This window comes from Sorex fumeus, unplaced genomic scaffold, assembly GCF_029834395.1.
Source record: "Sorex fumeus unplaced genomic scaffold, SorFum_2.1 ptg000123l, whole genome shotgun sequence".
Lineage (NCBI taxonomy): Eukaryota > Metazoa > Chordata > Mammalia > Eulipotyphla > Soricidae > Sorex > Sorex fumeus.
The window spans coordinates 4,261,873-4,281,448 of NW_026606180.1; the positions used below are offsets into that span (position 1 = coordinate 4,261,873).

At 41.9% G+C, this 19,576-nt stretch overlaps 1 protein-coding gene across 2 annotated transcripts in view; it reads left to right on the forward strand.

Annotated features, from left to right (window-relative positions):
• The first annotated feature begins 858 nt into the window (after window positions 1-858).
• Window positions 859-19,576, forward strand: part of BTBD9 (BTB domain containing 9) — a 428,648-nt gene continuing 409,930 nt past the window's right edge. For both annotated transcript variants that reach the window (XM_056137362.1, XM_056137361.1), the window contains exons 1-5: window positions 859-1,065; window positions 3,042-3,405; window positions 4,801-5,065; window positions 12,202-12,421; window positions 17,254-17,373. In XM_056137362.1, coding sequence (XP_055993337.1) covers window positions 881-1,065; window positions 3,042-3,405; window positions 4,801-5,065; window positions 12,202-12,421; window positions 17,254-17,373 — 1,154 coding nt within the window. In that variant the 5' untranslated portion in view covers window positions 859-880. The remainder of the gene's footprint in view (window positions 1,066-3,041; window positions 3,406-4,800; window positions 5,066-12,201; window positions 12,422-17,253; window positions 17,374-19,576) is intronic.

A 19,576-nucleotide genomic window follows, 5' to 3' on the forward strand; every position in this document is an offset into this window, starting at 1 on the left:
CAAGGAGATTAAGAATCAAAGCGAATTAGTTTGCTCTAAGCTTTTGTTTATGAATGTTATTTTTGTGACTACAGTGACTATGATTTGGGGTTGGGAAGCTCCCAAGAAGTGCTCAGGGGGCCCAGGCAGACTGAGTCAGAGGTCAAATGCTAGCACTCAGGGTGTGGTTGCTCTCATGCCCTGAGTGCCAGGAGCCAACCCAGCGGTGTTTGGAGCTGACCAAGCCATGCCAGCTGGCGCTCAGGGCCCCCATGGCTGTGCCCCATCATGCTCTCCATGTAGGGCTGGGATTGAACCAGGGTCAGATGAATGCAAGGCATATGCTCTAACCCTAGTATGGCCTCCCCGGGCCCCAGAGGCTGTAATTTTTATGAACTATTTAGGATGATTTTGAACCCAAACCTCTGAAATTATTTGAAATTTTATTGTTTTGTTTATTCTGTTTGTGATACAAGTGTAGATCTATGCCCAACTGACATTTCTCTATGTATAGTTAGCTACACTAACCTTAGTAAGTGTAACTGGGCTGAAAGAAAGTTCTGAGTGTTGATTTTCTTTTTCCTGAAAAATATGAGGACTTAACTGGGCAGTTTTTTTTTTTTTATGAAGACTTCTAAGTGCTATAGTGCTTGAAGAACTTGGTATTTTCCTTTCTTAATATATTGCAACAGTGAAAATAGTAGATTTCACAGAAGTATGCTGTGTTGCTGAATGAGCTAATAAATATAGTAGTAATGATAAAATTGCTCTTGTATGATTGTTTTTACAAAGTACTTTATATTTCATTTTAGCTTTGTTTGTAGTATGTGATTTTCTTCTCGACCACTAATGCTAATTCTTCTTTGTATAATAGATCAGTGACTGTCGCCTGTTCTACAAGATGAGTAACAGCCACCCTCTTCGCCCCTTTACTGCTGTTGGGGAAATTGATCATGTGCACATATTGTCTGAACATATTGGTGCCTTGTTGATTGGGGAAGAGTATGGCGATGTCACCTTTGTTGTGGAAAAGAAACGTTTTCCTGCCCACAGGGTAATTTTAGCAGCAAGGTGCCAATATTTTCGGTAAGCATGTAAATACTTTTTGAAGATTTAAGTCATTTGTGGAAAACACTGATATTTTCAATTTTATGGAAAATATTTACTCAAGAATAACAAATTCTAGGAATTCTTCAGCATCAATGAGAATTTCATCATTGCAGACTTTTTATTGTGTTTTGAAATCAACGTTTCCTTCAGGACCCATTCAGAACTACAGGATTAGAAGGCTTCCATGCTAGATTATACTCAATCATTTATTTATTAAGGCTTTGAGCATATTTGTCAGTTTGGGGCTTTGTTGCCTTCATCTTCTGTTCACAGTTAATGACTAAAGAAATTTATAGTGATTTTTGTTGTATTGGTAAGTATACCTCTAAATTTTCTAATAAACATATATACCTTTTGGCTTCAAACTGCTGATGTCTAGAACATGTAGGTAACTCAGCAACTATATCTCTGAGATGCGGTTTGACAACCCCAAATTAAAGTAATGTAAGTAATTGACTTACTTGATGTTGTTTTAGTACTAAAACTAAACAAAATATGCATTTAATAAATATAAAAGTGGCCTACTTAAGTGTAGCTATTATTTCTTTGAATAGCTAATCTTCAGGATTAGCTGTTCTACACTATGTTTACAGTGCTGCATTTTACCTAATATTAAGCTAAAAAGGAATCATCATATTAGCAGATTATTGACGGGATGACAGTTTATTTCTGATGAATCCAGAGTTCATTCTGCATAGAGTCATAGGCATACCTGGAAAATTTGGTAATTAAAAAGCAGAGATGTGAGTGGTTTAGAGAAAATATCTGTTAGGATGATTTACAATCAGAATTAACGAATTCAGCGAAAGCAACAATACCTAGAGTCACACACACATTACAGTGACAAGTGTCTTTGCGAGACTTCTCTGACTTCAACTCATAATACCATAGTTACAGTGACAAGTGTCCCTGGGAACCTTCCTCTCTGACTCCAGCTCATAATACCATAGTTACAGTGTTGAGTGTCTCTGGGAGCACTTCCTCTCTGTCTCCAATTCATAATACCATAGTTACAGTGACGAGTGTCTCTAGGAGCACTTCCTCTCTGACTGCAACTCTTCTAACACTGTATAAGCATTTTCAGAAATTCCTACTTTACATCCCATTGCACATATAAAAGGTGATTGGAGATGAACTTTCCAAAGAGAGGAGTCTTTTGAGAGTTCTCCCTGGCACTTAGGCTCTACTTCTAGTAGTCAGTTGTAAAGGCACTTGGCCTTGGTCGAGTTACAATTTGTTACGTATCTCTGTCCTCTGCACACTTTTCCTTTCAAATTTTTCTTTTCCGTGTCTCCCTACTCTGAAAAGTTCACCTTTTTTTCCCGTTAATGAATTAATAATGTCTGTGAACTCAGGTTATTTCACTAATCCAGTTTGGAGAATGAAATGGTTTTAAAATCTTCATTTTTCCTTTTTGGGGTGGGGAGTGATTTTTTTTTTTAATTTCAAACAATTCTTTGTCATTTGAACAACTTTACTGACATTCACATACACACATGGAATTTATCCCCTTGACACATATAGTCCAGTGGGTTGTAGTATATGGACAGAATCGGGCCACAGTCACCACAATCTAATTGTTGGACATTTTTATCATCCCAGAATGGAAACCCACACCTAGTAGTCATCCTTCTCCTGTCCTTCCCTTTCTTTTTTCTTTTTTTTTTTTTATATTTATTTATTGAATGACTGTGGGAAAAGTTACAAAGCTTTCAGGTTTAAGTCTTGGTCATGCAATGATCAAACACCTTTCCCTTTTCCAACACTTATTTTTCACCACCAAGAACCCCAATAAAATCTTCATTTTTCTTTGGAATACTGTTTAAGATGGTTGCATTTTTAAATCTTTATGTCATAAGTTGAATTTATGTTTCTTTATAATGTTGGTATTTCCTATTTTCGGATCAGTTCCTGTTTGAGGTTTACTTTCATGCTTTTCTCCTCTAATGCAGGGCATTACTGTACGGTGGAATGCGAGAATCTCAGCCTGAAGCAGAAATTCCTCTTCAAGACACCACTGCCGAGGCTTTTACCATGCTGCTCAAATACATCTACACTGGCCGGGCGACTCTGACAGACGAGAAGGAGGAGGTGTTGCTGGACTTTTTGAGCCTTGCTCATAAATACGGATTTCCAGAGCTGGAGGATTCTACCTCCGAGTATCTCTGCACCATACTCAACATCCAGAATGTCTGCATGACTTTCGACGTTGCCAGCCTCTACTCTCTCCCCAGGCTGACTTGTATGTGCTGCATGTTCATGGACAGAAATGCTCAGGAGGTGCTCGCCAGCGAGGGCTTCCTCTCTCTCTCCAAGGTGCGGTACTGCTTACGGGGAACCCACACCCAGGCAGCGGCGTCTTTCTATCTGTGCAGCAGAACTATAGTAGTGGATGAAGAGGTTTTTGTGTTTTTTATTCATTGCGTTCAAGGTTGTCTCTCTAGCCCCCTGGCTTCGGGATTCTAGATCATGGAGGAGAGGCAGATGGCTTCTGTTTCTTTGCATGGATGGCCCTCCTGGGGATGCCGTGTGCGCAGGAGACTGCTCTGGGCGGTGGTTTTCCAGGTGCCGGCAGGCAGGTGTCTCCTTTTGGTGCTGCACTGTCTTTGGCCTTATGTTTCTCTGGTGGTACAATAGACAATTCTTCATCACGAGAGAAAATTTATAAAGGAGATTTGATATGCCATTGAATATTTAAGCCATTGCTTTTGGGTTAGCTTAAAGTTCACTCTTACACTGTGAACACATATTAGTATTTATTACTACATTACATACCAAAACTGCTTAACTTTCTGACAGAACCCTGGATTAAAGATTATTGATGGCTAGATATTTAATTCTGGTCTGTGGAGAGCTCAGGAAGGTGTGAGGGCACATCTGATTAGATTCCCTGGTTGGCTCTCCCTTTCCTTTTCTATAATCTTGCTAGGACTTGAATATTTCGAATGAGAGAATCTCTCAGAAAAACCACATATTTGAGTATAAACTGTGGCTTTTATTACCTTATTACCTCTTTATTACTTAAAAAGTTAATTTCCAAAGGCAACGGTTTGTGAGGGGTTGTACTAGTGGTGCTGGAAGTCAGTCAATGCTCAGGAGGCGCTCGCCAGCGAGGGCGTCCTCTCTCTCTCCGAGGTGCGGAGAACCTGAAAGTTTGGAGGTGCATTGATACTCGAAACAAAAGATTTCGTTAAAAATCTTACTGTGTCTTACTGATTCATAAAGAACTCCAGGAATCTAGATGGGATAACTCCTCATGCTGTCTTCTTGTCTTATTAAATATGTGTTCAGACAGTTTGCAAAGAATAGATGTTTGATGTAATGACCAAAGAAGGTACTAACCTGTAATCCTTTCTCATTGCTCGCAGACCCATTAATGGACAAGAGAGTATAGGGCCCCAAAGAATGAGGAAAGCATACGGTCAAAAAGAGGGTAGTTGTCTGTACCAGGGATGTAGCTCAGTGATGAAGCACTTGCTTTGCGGGAATGAGGCTCTGCATTTCATCTTTGATACTGGGGGGGTGGTGGGGAACAACACAGTTAATTGTTTAAATATAAGTGGTACCTGATCTGAATGGCTTTATAATTCTGTATCTCAATTTTAAATATATATATGTCATACATTTAGTACTTAAGTTCTATTTTTATGTATTGATCGTATATGTGACTGGGCTCCATAATAAGTAGACTTTTCTTTTTTATCCTTTCAGACTGCACTTTTAAACATCGTATTACGAGATTCATTTGCAGCTCCTGAGAAAGATATTTTCCTAGCTTTGTTAAACTGGTGCAAGCAGAATTCAAAGGAGAATCACGCTGAAATCATGCAGGCTGTGCGTTTACCTCTGATGAGCCTTACCGAACTTCTCAATGTGGTGAGACCTTCGGGACTGTTATCTCCTGATGCCATTCTGGATGCGATCAAAGTTCGATCAGAGAGCCGGGATATGGACCTCAATTACAGAGGCATGCTCAGTAAGTTCCTCTTTATTCTAATTAAGCCAGGAAGCTGGTTTATGTCTTATCACAGTTTCAAGCTACAAAACTGAAGCTGCAAAGCTGGAGGGCAGGTATGTATGTCTGTGTTGCTCTCTGAACTTTACATCAGACTTTGCAAAATGCCTTGCCACCTGGCGAATGCCTTTTCCTGTCACTCTTCTTATGGGACCGCTCAGCTTTCATAGACCCCAGGTAGGTATTTCTTGTTGCATCTGAACATAGTTCTCCAGCTTCTGCCTACGATGGCAGGAGTAGATGCTGCCCCCAAATGTTTCTGCTTAGACTGATTTTTCTTCTTTTCTTCAATCAGTTCTCAATACATGTATATTATTATTTTAGGTACCATGAACACAGAGATTGTGATTTATTTTTAAGCCATTTTAAAAATTTTAAGGCATCATGATTTACAAAACTGTCAGTAAGAGTGTTTAGATATTTGACTTCCTAACTCCAGTCCCACCACAAATAGCAGTTCTCCTCAGCTGGTGACCTCAGGTTTCGCCTGTCTCTACCCTCAGCCCACCTGCTCAACAGGCACATTTTTGATTTGTATTTTAGATTGCATCTGGTGGACTCAGAGTTGACTCCTGGCTCTCACCCCTCCTGGTGGGGCTTGGGGAACCATACGTGGTACAGAGATCAGCCTGGGTTAGGTGCCTGCAAGGCAAGCAAGCGCCTTACCTGCTGGACTAGCTTTCCAGCCTTAGTGCATTTTTGTATTCAGACCTGAGTGGTATTTGTCGTGTCTCAGGCTTTAGAATTAGAGAAAGAAAACAATGTCTTGATTCTGCAAGTTTTTGCAAGGGAGCACATTCACCATTTCCATTGTTAATATTTACTTAATAAAAAATAATCTGTTCTTAGAGCTGCAGAGTTGAATTATTAATGTATAAATATGTATTTAAATCTGTGCTGCAGATTTAAATTATATATTATGTTTTAATTATATACCTGCTTTTGGTATTATAGACCTGTTTGTATTATTTCCAGAAACCTAGATCAAAATCGGGAGCTTTGCCGCTGGTATTGCATTGCTGCTTTTCTCATCTCGACTTCTGCTAGACTGAAGTTCTTGAGTATTATAATCATGTCTTTTCTCAGTACTACTACAGTTCCCTGAGTCCCAGGGATTCTGAGATATTTTTAAGTCAATTTTTAAATTTTAAGGCATCATGGGCTGGAGTGATAGCACAGCGGTAGGGCGTTCGCCTTACACGCGGCCAACATGGCCGACCCGAGTTCGATTCCTCCGCCCCTCTCGGAGAGCCCGGCAAGCTACCGAGAGTATTCGATATGCCAGACACAGTAACAACAAAGTCTCCAATGGAGACGTTACTGGGCCCGCTCGAGCAAATCGACGATCAACGGGAGGGCCTTTACCTTTACCTTTACCTTATGGTTTACAAAATAAATGAGTGAATGAATGAATCTATCTTTCATATCTAAACCAGAATTTAAAATGGGTTTTCTTCATAAAGATAGTAACAGTAGCAAACCTTTAATAATTAAAAAAATTCAACTTTTATTGGGCTGGAGCGATAGCACAGCGGGTAGGGCGTTCGCCTTACAAGTGGCCAACATGGCCGAACCGAGTTCGATTCCTCCGCCCCTCTCGGAGAGCCCGGCAAGCTACCAAGAGTATTCGATATGCCAGACACAGTAACAACAAAGTCTCCAATGGAGACGTTACTGGGCCCGCTCGAGCAAATCGACGATCAACGGGAGGGCCTTTACCTTTACCTTTACCAACTTTTATTATTTTATTTTCCCAGCCACAGTTTTCCTATCTTCATTGGTAAATGAAATACTCCTATCAAATAAGTGTTTCTCTATGGAGGCATTTAGTATCTGACATATGCTCTTGTCCCCATTAGACAGAATGAACTAGCCGCTGGCAGTCTGAGCACATGGAAGGCAGCATTCTCTTGGAAGTCAGGTTGGGGAAGACATCCAGATGTCCTAGGGAACAGAATTTTTTGGTGGGCAGAGAATCAAGCCCGATCCCAAATAATCTATCAGGAGGGAGCAACCATCTCACACTTGAGAGTTCAATAAAAGATGATTAACAACACTACGAATAAAGTCCAGGGTGATCAACCCAGCATTATTCAGATTTTGGCTCTAGGTGGATCAGGGGACAGTCTGCTCCAACCCGGCTGTTTTTTTTCTTTTTTCTTTATACTTATTTATCCTAACTGTAAAGCCTCAAAGTATCATTGCTAATGTTTGTAAAATGTATCAAACTTTACAAATATGAAGGAAACAGTGTACTAGTTTACTTAATTCCGACCACCCTACCCTACATTTTCTTTTATTCGGTTTCTCGTTTGAGAGAAAAATCTAGGAAGAAATAATATTTACATTTAAATTTTTATTGGGTTGGAGAGATATCTCAGTAGGCACATGCTTTGTATGGTACTGTATAGGGTCCCCCCAAGCACCACAGGAAGCCACCACACACACCAAGCTGGGGTGGTTATAGAGACTGCTGGGTGTGGCTGAGAAAGAAAACACAATAAAAATATTATGACTTAGAATTTTGGGAGCACCCACACCAGGCTGTACTCAAGACTTTCTCCTGGCTCTACTCCTACAAATTGTTCCAACGTAGGGTATAGTATGTGGTACTGGGGCTGGGACCCTGTTGGCTGTAGGCAAGGCAAGTACCTTCCTTCCTTACCTGCTCTGCTCTCTCTGGCCCTGACTTAAATTTTTTCATGACCACTTTTAGTTTTCTTCTTTTTGGTTTTTGGGCCACAGCTGGTGGTGTGCAGGGTGCCGGGGTGCCAGGGATTGAATCCAGGTCAGCTGCCAGCAAAGCAAGAGTCCTGCACACTCTATTCTCTCTGGCCCCTCATGGCCACTTTTCTACTTAAAATCATTTAAATAGATTTTGAAACACACCGGAGGTTATATTTTTATCCTGTTAGATACTCAGATTATAGTTACCATGGGAGTTTCTACTTGTGTAACTGTCCCTCATTTTGAAATGAAAGATCCTTTTCACAGAATCTACATCAAGAACAGTTAGATCTCAAGTGCTCTTGAAATAAACTTCAAAAGAAGACTTTAGACTTGTGGTAGAAATTTTATTTCCTTTTTAGACTTTTAGATGCAACCATTGAATCTCTTGTGCCTGCTATGTTATTTCTAGCCAGATGAGTTTTAGTTTTAGAATGAAGCCAACGTTGCGTAACATCAGCCTCTAACTCGGAAAGCTTCAGATCCTTTTTGTGGGGTCCTCACTCAGGTGCAGGAACTGGAGGTGGAGCAGTAGCACTCGTGTACCTCCACATACTCAACAACAAGGGAACAATTTTTTTTCCCACTTAAATATTTTTTTATTGCCTCTGTTGTCATTGTGGTGGAAGTTATACACATTCGATTACATTGCTCCTACACTTGGTGGAAGTACTTGCACATGTGCTCACTCTGGCGAGCGCATGTTAGTTACAGTGTTCAAACACATTTTGATTAGAGGGCTCCTGGGAATCAGTCACACGTGTGCGGTGTGCACTGAGCTGTCCTGGGGAGGGCTCCACAGGAAGTAGCTATAGGTCACTGGCAGTAGAAGAAACCCCGTTTGAAACTTTTGCTTACAAAGTACCTAGAGGTTGGAGAGATAGTGCAGTTGGTAGGGCACTTGCCTTGCATGCAGCTGACCTGGGTTCAACCTCTAGCACCTGAACATGGCCAGGAGTGATAATTGAGCAAGAGTCAAGAGTAAGCCCTGCACTGCAGGGTGTGACCCCGAAACAAAAAAGAACAAAAGAACAGGAAAGTGTGCTTTTCCTCTATATTGGAGGGAGCAGGAGGGCAGGGCCTGTCTGCCTCGTTCACTGAGTGATTTCCAATACTTCATGCCACATGGTAGCAGAGGCTGGTAGCAGGGCTGGAGTGATAGCACAGCAGTAAGGCGTTTGCCTTGCGCGCAGCCAGCCCGGCCGAACCAGGTTCGATTCCTCCCCCCTCTCGGAGACCCTGGCAAGCTACCGAGAGTACCTCGCCGCACGGCAAAGCCTGGCAAGCTACCCATGATGTATTCAATATACCAAACACAGTAACAACAAGTCTCAAAATGGAGACGTTACTGGGCCCGCTCGTGCAAATCGATGAACAACGGGAGGACAGTGTTTGTTTGTTTGTTTGTTTTGACATGCCACATGGTAGAGAGCAAATACACAAAATTTTTTTTCTAATTGTTTCATAGTTCTGTAATATGTCACTTGTGATTTAAACTTTGTCATAATACCATGAGATGGGTTGACAGGGTACTTATTTAATAGGAAAGTAGATCAGAGACACAATGAGACTTGACTCAGAGTGATGGAGCCTCAAACTTAGTTCTTTCTCTTTTGAAGTCTCACTTGCCATCCCACATAGTAGACTGGGATGACGTTGGAGGGGAAAGTATTGCCTTCGCACTGGACACTCTGCATGAGGGAGATGGCTGAGCACGGGATGCCAAGCCAGGCCACAGGGACAGGTTGCCTGTGGGTTTACTGGCCCTCTGCTCTTTGCTGCCTGCTTGATCTTGGATGGGATTCCATCTTACCTTTTCTTTATCCTTTCTCTTCACTTACAATGGATGCAATAGTATCACTGGACTCAAAGGATGATTATGGTAAATCAAAGGAATTAATTCGTTTTTTCAAGAAAAAAATAGGAAGGGTATTTATGATTATCATGAGCTAATAGAATTTAGGAGGTGGCAGTTTAATTTCTTTATGTTAGGAGTTGAACAAGTCTCACAATTTGTTGTGAGATGTTACTGGTGCCTGCTCGAGCAAATTGATGAACAACGGGAGGACAGTACTACAGTGCAGGAGTTGAACAGGCAGGAGTGATAGCACAGCTAGTAGGACGTTTTCCTTGCTCAAGGCCAACCCGGGTTCAATTCCTTCGCCCCTCTCGGAGAGCCTGGCAAGCTATCCCGCCTGCACGGCGGAGCCTGGCAAGCTCCCCGTGGCATATTTGATGTGCCAAAAACAGTAACAAGTCTCACAATGGAGACGTTACTGATGCCCGCTCGAGCAAATCGATGAACAACGGGAGGACAGTGCTACAGCACAGTGCCGGTGTTGAACATAACTTGGTTTGTTTCTGAGTTGACTAATTTCTTTCACCCCTTCCATCCTCTTCGTTGTTTTGATGACTGGTCGCCACACCCACGTGGTTGTGGTGTGCCAGAGGTCACATACTTAGGGAAGGCTTCTGGGACAGTGGCAGAGCTGCTGGGACTGCATTGGGCAGGTGGCATGGTACAAGGGATTAAGCTTCTGGCTCGAGCCAGCGAGGCAGACACTGTACCGCTGTGCTTCCCCAGGTTCGTGAGTTGCCTTTTTCTTTCGAAAATTACCTAAACCTACTCCAACCCCTATTTTCCAGCCACATGTATTATTGTCTTTGGAAGCCACTTTTTACTTCTCTTCATTAAAAAAAAGTTTTAATGCATGTTTGCCAAGAAATCTGCAATGATGAATTACTTATCTCCTTTCCCTAAGAGCCTAATTATAGCTCACACTTTCCCATATTCAAATCACATAGCTGTGATGTATATGTACTGTTGAGAATTCAGTATTTATTTACAGGCTATAAACTTGCTTAGTTCTCTTATTTTGTATGCTTTTTTCCTGTGCATTTCACAACAATAATGGTGGTCTTTAATTTTTTTCAGTGCTTACTATGTGCTTTGCAAACATACTCTCATTTATTCCTTAAAACAAATAAACAAAAACACTTGGGAGAGAGAGATTGCTCTATTGGGAGATTGAAGTTGAGAGAATATAATTTTCTCAAATTGATAGGCTTGACTAAGACAGCGCCATAATTTAAATTGTGACTTTGAAATTCAAACTTTTAACGTTGATTTAACCTTCTTGACCTCCCATAGAATGTTTTTGTTTTAGAATGTTAGTATCTAAAGATAGATTCCAGATCTGTGAAACAAAATTTATACAGAGGACTTTAGAGTCCCAAGAATACATCACGGTCACGGTCCTCCCGTTGTTCATCGATTTGCTCGAGCGGGCCCAGTAACGTCTCCATTTTGAGACTTGTTGTTACTGTGTTTGGCATATTGAATACGTCACGGGTAGCTTGCCAGGCTTTGCCCTGTGGGCGAGATACTCGTGGTAGCTTGCCAGGCTCTCCGAGAGGGGTGGAGGAATCGCAAAGGAATCGAACCTGGCTTGACCAACCAGCAGCACTCAAGGCAAACGCCCTACCGCTGTGCTATCGCTCCAGCCCAAGAATACATAAGAAATCTAATATGGAGAGGCAAGTGGGGATGGGGTTAATTCTAACCATACTATTGATTTTGATGATAGACTAACGTTTCGTTTAAGAAATCCTTCAGTGAGACACAGCATTATCTTCTTTTAAACATATTCATGTATTTTAACCAGAGCAGTTTACCATGTCTATGAATGAACAACAGCTCTGTGATATTAGAACCTTTCATTTTCATTAGTTTTATCAGATATATGACTTGTCTGCTTTGCTTTTAATTAAACGTAGTGTTTAGTTTAGATGGACCTACCTACTATTTTTTCACTTTAGATATTAATTTAAAGTGTCTAACAGAATTAACTCAGAGGAACTATTTTGTTTGACTTAGTAATATCTTTTCTAGTATTATTAGCTTTTTCTTGATAACATTGGTCTCAGGCACTTATTAACTGTGTCATTAAATGTGGCGCATATCTTCATTCTCATAGACATTCTTTATCTTCCATCTCTGTAAACTTTCCCTGCAATTTAAAGGTAAGGTAAAGGTAAAGGCCCTCCCGTTGATCGTCGATTTGCTCGAGCAGGCCCAGTAACGTCTCCATTGGAGACTTTGTTGTTACTGTGTCTGGCATATCGAATACTCTCGGTAGCTTGCCGGGCTCTCCGAGAGGGGCGGAGGAATCGAACTCGGGTCGGCCATGTTGGCCGCTTGTAAGGCGAACGCCCTACCGCTGTGCTATCCCTGCAATTTAAAAATTAAATTTGCATACTAGAATCAACTACAATTTTATTCTTTTACTCCCACTATGAAATGATTTAATAACCATTAAACTTACCTTTTTTTTTTTGATCTTTTCTTTTCTTGTCTTTTCTTACCATAGTACCAGAAGAAAACATTGCAACGATGAAGTATGGAGCTCAGGTTGTAAAGGGGGAGCTGAAATCCGCTTTGTTAGATGGTGATACTCAAAATTACGATTTGGATCATGGGTTTTCCCGGCACCCAATTGATGATGACTGCCGTTCTGGCATCGAGATTAAGCTGGGCCAGCCATCCATTATTAATCACATAAGGATACTCCTGTGGGACCGTGATAGCAGGTGAGTGAACCACTGATATGACTTGCAGAGAATCTGACATGTTTGGTTGAGATGGCCTCACCTTGTGGTCACCTCATTTGCTTTAACAGGCTTGATGGCTTCTTTCTTTGCAGTCACTTTGCTATTTCTGTCAAAGTTGAGTTCTGACAAAAGAGTTTAAAAGCATATTCCTTTAAAAATAACTTTTGCCTTTTCCTGTTTATAAAAACAGTGAATGTGTTGACTATAGAAAAGTTAAACACAATAAATGAAATAAAAACTAGTAATCTCTCTGCTCCCTGTTAGATAGCTAACCAGCACTTTTGTTTTGCTGTAGTCACACAAATTAAAAACCTGAATGCATATAATTCCACAAAATAAAGATTAGGTAATACGAGAAGCTGACTTTGTTTTTCTAATTGATACATCATGAAGCAGGTAGGGTGTTTGCCTTGCACGTGATCAACCCAGCTGACGCAGGTTCGATTCCTCTGCCCCTCTCAGAGAGCCCGGTAAGCTACCAAGAGTATCTCGCCTGCACAACAAAGCCTTGCAAGCTACCCGTGACATATTCGATATGCCAAACGTCACAATGGAGACGTTACTGGGCCCACTTGAGCAAATTGATGAACAATGGGAGGACAGTGACAGTATGAACATATCTTTTCTTTTTTGGTTGAGGGGGGCACACCTGGTTATGATCAGGGCTCACTCCTGGCTCTGCACTCAGGAATGAACTCCTGGCAGTATTTTGCGGACCATATGGTATGCTGGGGATCGAACCCAGGCCTGCTGCATGCAAGGCAAATGCCCTTTAGCTGTACTGTCGCTCTGGCCCCACATCATGAACATTTCTAATCTTTTAAAAACATTCTCCACTTCATCTAACTCATATGTGGTACACAAAGGAACAAAACAAGGGAATGGAAAGCTTTCTGTGAAAACAAGCCCTGGGTCTCTGACTATGTCACCAAGGTTACAAAGCAGAAGGGCGGGACGGACAACCTAGAGGAGACACGAGAGCGGCAGAAGGTCTCTGGAACTTGGGCGATGGTGAGATGCGATGCACTGTGTATTCCAGGAGCACAAACTCTCAACACTATAACCACTTTACCTCGGCTGCAGTAGCTAAAAATTATATAAATGAAAAAGATTTCTCTGAAGGGTTATTTTGAATGATTATATGGCTTACCATTATTTTATTTACTTGAGTTTTTATTTTTGGATATATTGATAACTTTTTGATTCATTTTATCATATTGAAGAAGAAACACACACACACACACACACACACACACACACTGGTACCACCTGAGTAGATTATTACTGCCTTGTCAGAGAGAGAACAGAAACAGGCGAGTTGGAGGTCTCCCTCTGTCCTCCCTGGCCTGAGTCAGCTCTTCTAACTCAGTAAGAGACAGACAGTTTGTGTTTTGGTGTCTGGAAAAATACCATACACAAAAGAAAAGGAAAAAATTTTGTAAAAAATCAGGTAGCGAGTGCCCGAGAACAGATGACTGGTTAAAGAAATTTTGGTACAGCTACACAGTGGAATACTATGCAGCTGTTAGAAAAGATGAAGTCATGATATTTGCATATAAGTGAATCAATATGGAAAGTATCATGCTAAGTGAAATTAGTCAGAAAGAGAGGGACAGATATAGAAAGATTCCACTCATCTGAGGAATATGAAGAATGGAAGACTAACACTCAGGAATAGTAGCCTGGAGGCCAGCCACACATGCTAGGGGAAAAGGGAGCTCAGATAGAGAAGGGAGCACCAAATAAAGGGTGCTAGGAGGATCCTCCCAGGATGGGAGATGGATGCAGAGAGTAGACTATAGACCGAACATTATTGCCACTCAGTGCCTCTTTTGTAGACCACAACACCCAAAAGGAGAGACAGAACAAAAGGGAATGCCCTGCCACAGAGGCAGGGTGGGATGGGGCCGGGGTGGGGGGGGCGGGGAGAATAGTAGCGGTAAATACCAGGAGGTTTGCTTCAGGGCTTGGAAGCCGGCGGCACATGCTCGGGGGAAAGGCAGCTCGGACAGAGAAGGGACCACCAAATAAAGGATGCATGGAGAAGCTGCTCAGGATGGGAGATGTGTGCTGAAAGTAGACTATAGATCGAACACGATGGCTACTCAATACCTCTATTGCAAACCACAAAACCCAAAAGGAGAGAGAGCCAAAGGGAATGCCTTGCCACCGAGGCAGGATGGGGTGAGGGGGAATGGGGTGGGCGTGGTGGGAGGGCTACTGGGATCATTGGTGGTGGAGAATGGTCACTGGTGGAGGGAAGGGTACTCAATCATTTCATAACTGAAATGCAAGCACGAAAGTTTATAGGTCTAGAACTGTACCTCATGGTGATTCACTAATAAAAAATTAAAATAATCAGGTAGACTCTAGTCCAAGAACCCACACAGTTCTACTGTGGATTCAGGAGTCAGCCTCCTTCCACTTACGCTGATATTTTCATATCACCGTGACTTGTCGTCTCCAGCTATTTTGATAGAGGTACCAGGAGAACTACCTCTGAGACATGAGGCTCGACTGTTAAGTCATGACGTGGTAGGACATGGTTTCCGTCATGGTGGCTGAGCCATGAGAATGTGTTGTCTCCTTCATTGCCACTTACCATTGGCCAGAAACTGACATGACCTGGGGTCTGGGCAGGAAGACTTAGTAGTCAGCGTGCTGATACCCTGCACATTTTCGAGGTTAATTAATTGTCTTGCTCTGGAAGAGAAGTAACAACACTGGCCACTACCCTGGCATCTTAGGCCCTTTGAAGTATGAGGGAAGCTTTATGAATGGACATCAACATTTCTTGTAGTCATGAGGGGCTGTGGGAATTGTTGGCACCTTGGTCAAGATTTCATGTTGTTATTACCCTATTTTTGAATTTTTTTGGAATTTGGCCACAGCGCTGGTACAGTAGGTGGGGCGCTTGCCTTGCATCCAGCTGACTGTGATTCAGTTCACAGCATCCCATATGCCCCCTCAAGCCTTAACAGGAGTGAGCCCTGAGCACCACCGGGTTTGTCCCCCTAACAAACAAAAACAAAGAATATATATTTGGGGGGATCTAGAGATGAAATCATGAGCTACAACATCAGACCCCAGTGTACCCATTGCTGCTTATGTACACTGAGGTGGCCCTGACAGTTCAGTTGTTAGGGATCCTCAGTGGGACAGGACCCAGAGATGGCTTGGTGGTAACGGAAACACCCGGGGTGTTCCACTCCCTGTGCTGTGCATGTGCAGAGCCCATCCTGACTACACATGGTCTGGGGTCCCCAGCTGGAAGGGAAAGAAGAGGCATGAAATGGACAATACACATGTTTCTAGGAGTCTCTAATAATAGTGAAATACTATTATTACTTATATAGCATTTTCATTATTTTATGTGGTAGGCACTAGTCACTAGTGAAATTATTATAAAAATTAGAAAATGTTGGGCTGGAGCGATAGCACAGCGGATGGGGCGTTTGCCTTGCATGCAGCTGACCTGGGTTCAATTCCTCCATCCCTCTTGAAGAGCCTGACAAGCTATCGAGAGTATCCCACCCACATGGCAGAGCCTGGTAAGCTCCCCATGACGTATCGATATGCCGAAAACAGTAACAACAAGTCTCACAATGGAGATGTTACTGGTGCCCACTCGAGCAAATCAATGAACAGTGGGACGACAGTGCTACAGGAAATGTTCGTGTATTTAAAGCTGAAATTAATCATCATTGTGATTTCTCTGATACTAAACACTCAAAGGCTTAGCATGTGCGTTGCATTCATGTAGGAATTAAACTCTCTTTGTAAGTTATTATTCTAAGTAAAGGTGAAAAATTCCAGATCTTAAGCCAAAAAAGATTCTGAATGTGTTGTAAAATTATATCCTGCAATGCTGATCACCCTGAGAAGTTCAATAAAAGGTTATAGCCAGTTTGAAACCAAGCAGTGACGTGAATGGGAGTGAGGGGACAGCAGAAACGAGGGGGTGATACAAGATAAGCTGACCTTTCCTGGCCACGACTCTTGGCTGCACACTGACATTTATGGTCACCTAAATCTTCGAAGATTGTTCTCATTGATATTATTGTACAAGTAATAACTGCATCTCAGATTTAAATGTGGCTTGCAGAGGTCTGTTCTGTTGGGGCCAGCGTGTCAGGGTGCAGGGGAGATTCCAGAGGAGGATGATAGGATGTTTAAATTATTAACCAGATAATTAACAGGAAATGTTTAAGTGCTACACAAAAGAAATTGGTATTTTTTTCTTCACCCTTGTTATTTATTTTTCTGCTGGCTGTGTGTTTGCGTGGGGTGGTGCAAGATTAGGAGGAAACCGGGGAGAAGCAAGTGTCTCTTGGGAACCATTCTGAATTGGCTTTCCTCCTGAGGAGGAACAGCTGCGCGTCCGGGCCAGGGAGGGCAGAGGGAGAAGTCAGACCTTCTCCTCTGTTTCTTTCCTCTTTATGTCAAGACGCTATTAATCTACCCAGGGGTCTGCGCAAGGCATCCGAATCCTGTTTGAAAAAGAACAGATGTGTTGCATGATCTGTTTGTGCCAAATGCTGTGCCCGAGGATGTGAAGATAGACATGGCATAGTCGCCCTTGTTCATTAGGAACCTGTGTTCTACTAAGGCAGACTGACATGCTAAGAAATAGTTTTAGCATTTGTACAGTACAGGAATCTACACACATTTTATTATTAAAAGAATTTGTTAATGCAGGAAATATAAGGAGTGAATAGTGTGATTTTGTACCCTATAGCATGTTATTAAGGCATAATTTTGTATTCTTACTTTAATAAGCTTCCCCTCCACCTTTTTTGTTTGATTCACAGGTCTTATTCATACTTCATTGAGGTGTCCATGGATGAACTCGATTGGATCAGAGTGATCGATCATTCTCAGTATCTCTGTCGTTCTTGGCAAAAGTTATATTTTCCAGCCCGGGTCTGCAGGTTAGAACTCATGCCTAATACGTAATTTTGATATTTCTTTGAAGATTTGGACTTTAAGAAAAATAATGTTTTTCTTGTCTTGTGGAAATAAGGATTTCTTCAGGGTATCAGCTTCCAAACACATGCCAACTGAAAACAGTGGAAATGTGGAAAATTCTTCATTTTCCTATTAGAGCAGACTGTGGAATTGCCTATCCAAAGAATTCTGTAACATATTTATATTCGTATGGTATATAAGTAAATGAGGAAGAAGGCAGGGAGATCATTGAAAAATAGAAAATTTAAAAAAATTTTATGGTGTACATTGAAAGGAGTTGCTGTGACATGTGAATTCTCTCTATGAAAGCTAGGAGGAATATTTCTGGGTTTTCCTGATGTTCCTCTGGGCTGGGAGGAGGATTTTGGATTGTCACTGTGCATGTTCTGAGTATCTGTATTTTTTTCCTAGGTCAGTGTATTAGTAGTATTAGTGGGTTTAGACATAGCAGATATTTTTGGTGGGTTGGGAGTGGGTAAAGGAAGCTGAACTGGTGGGCTCAGGCTAATCTTACTGTTACGGACTGCAGCCCCTTGGGCAGTCCTGAGTCAACAGAGCTAGGAGTGTCCCCTGAGCATGGCTGAAAACAAAACAAAACAAAACAAAAGGAAAAACCACTGTTTGAGTGTTTCGTAGTCTTCCTTAAGTATGAGCCATCTGAAATCTCTCAAAACCTGGAGGAATAATGAGTCTGATAGTTGGAAAAGGGGCCTTGAGACTGTGCTGTGTTTTCATTACAATTTTTTCCTGGGAAATTACCTCCAGATATTCTCTACCTTCAGTCAAAAGATTGAAGCCCGCCCTTCCCCCCCACCCCCCCAAAAAAGTTGGTTTGTTTAGTCAGTTGTGGGAAGGAACCTGGAGCCTGCTGCTTTCTGCAGACCCCACCCCCAGCCACGCTGCCTTGGCCTGGGCTGACCGATTTTGCCTGAGCACCTGGGAGTGTCCCACAGCATTTAGTTTCACATGATACTTCCTAAACTCAAGATCTAACAACATCAGGCTGGATTTCTTTCTTTTTTTTTTTTTTTGGTAACCTCAGGAAATTCCACAGAATGTATCAGCCTCTTGTACAGTAAAGAATGTTGCCTACATTATTTTTATTATGGGTATGACTGAACCCAATATTGTTACCCAGGGATCCTCATATGTGAAAATGAAGAAAATAAATTTTGTTTCCCCAAAGAGGGACTAACGTGTCTTGGGTCTGACGGTTGCTCTTTCATCAGAGAAGTCTTGAATGGATTAGAATCAGAGGGACGAGAAATTGAGTGAGGATTGAGTCTCTCAGAGCTGCCTGGGGATACTTTGAGAGTGACAGAGGGGCCCCTGAGGTGGAGGAAGAGATTGAGTCTGCATCGATGCAGGTTATTACCATGGTGTCGGGTTAAAAAATAAGCAACGTAACAGCCAGAGCATCTGATGTGGGCCAGAGGACTGTGTGTTAGTATTTAATTTGAGACAATAGCAACAGGACTCCCAGAACGAATTGTTGTGAATAAAATATCAGCCTTGACAGCATCTCTGTGCTTTACCCGGAAATTCCTGTTTGTGGAGGAGACATGTGCCTTGGTCATGATCTCTGGCTTTTAGAACATCCCCTTTTCCTTATTTATTAATGGACATTATTTCTGCTCTCCTCTCCCGGTTTTATCTCTTGTATGACCTTGCCTTCATTGCGATAGCTTCCGTGTGTTTTAAAGCCTGACTATATCCATCACGTTAGCTCTTGGGATAGCTGGCTCCTGGCTCTGGTTTAGAAAAACTGAACAAAGGTGATATTAGTGATAATAAGAAAAAAGAAGGGGTCTTGATACCTGTAATGTATTAGGAAACTTTAATTTGTATTAATTACTATATTCATTCATAAATTCTGCCTCTTATAATAAATACATTGAAATTTTGTTCGTATTCTAAATGTATCTGAGAGCATGATCTTATTGGTTACCCAAGGATGGCTTATAGTTGGTGTTCCTTATCTGCACAATCATTTATTGACCACCTAAACAGTATTCTAAATGCACTTCTTCCAGGAACTTCACCCGGCACATATAAATCGTTTCCTTAGCATGGTAGTGTTTAGATTGCGTTATGTTTGCTAATTTGCACATTTGTACCTTCCCTTTGTTCTACAGTGTCCTTTGCATATTCGTCTCGCCTCTGATA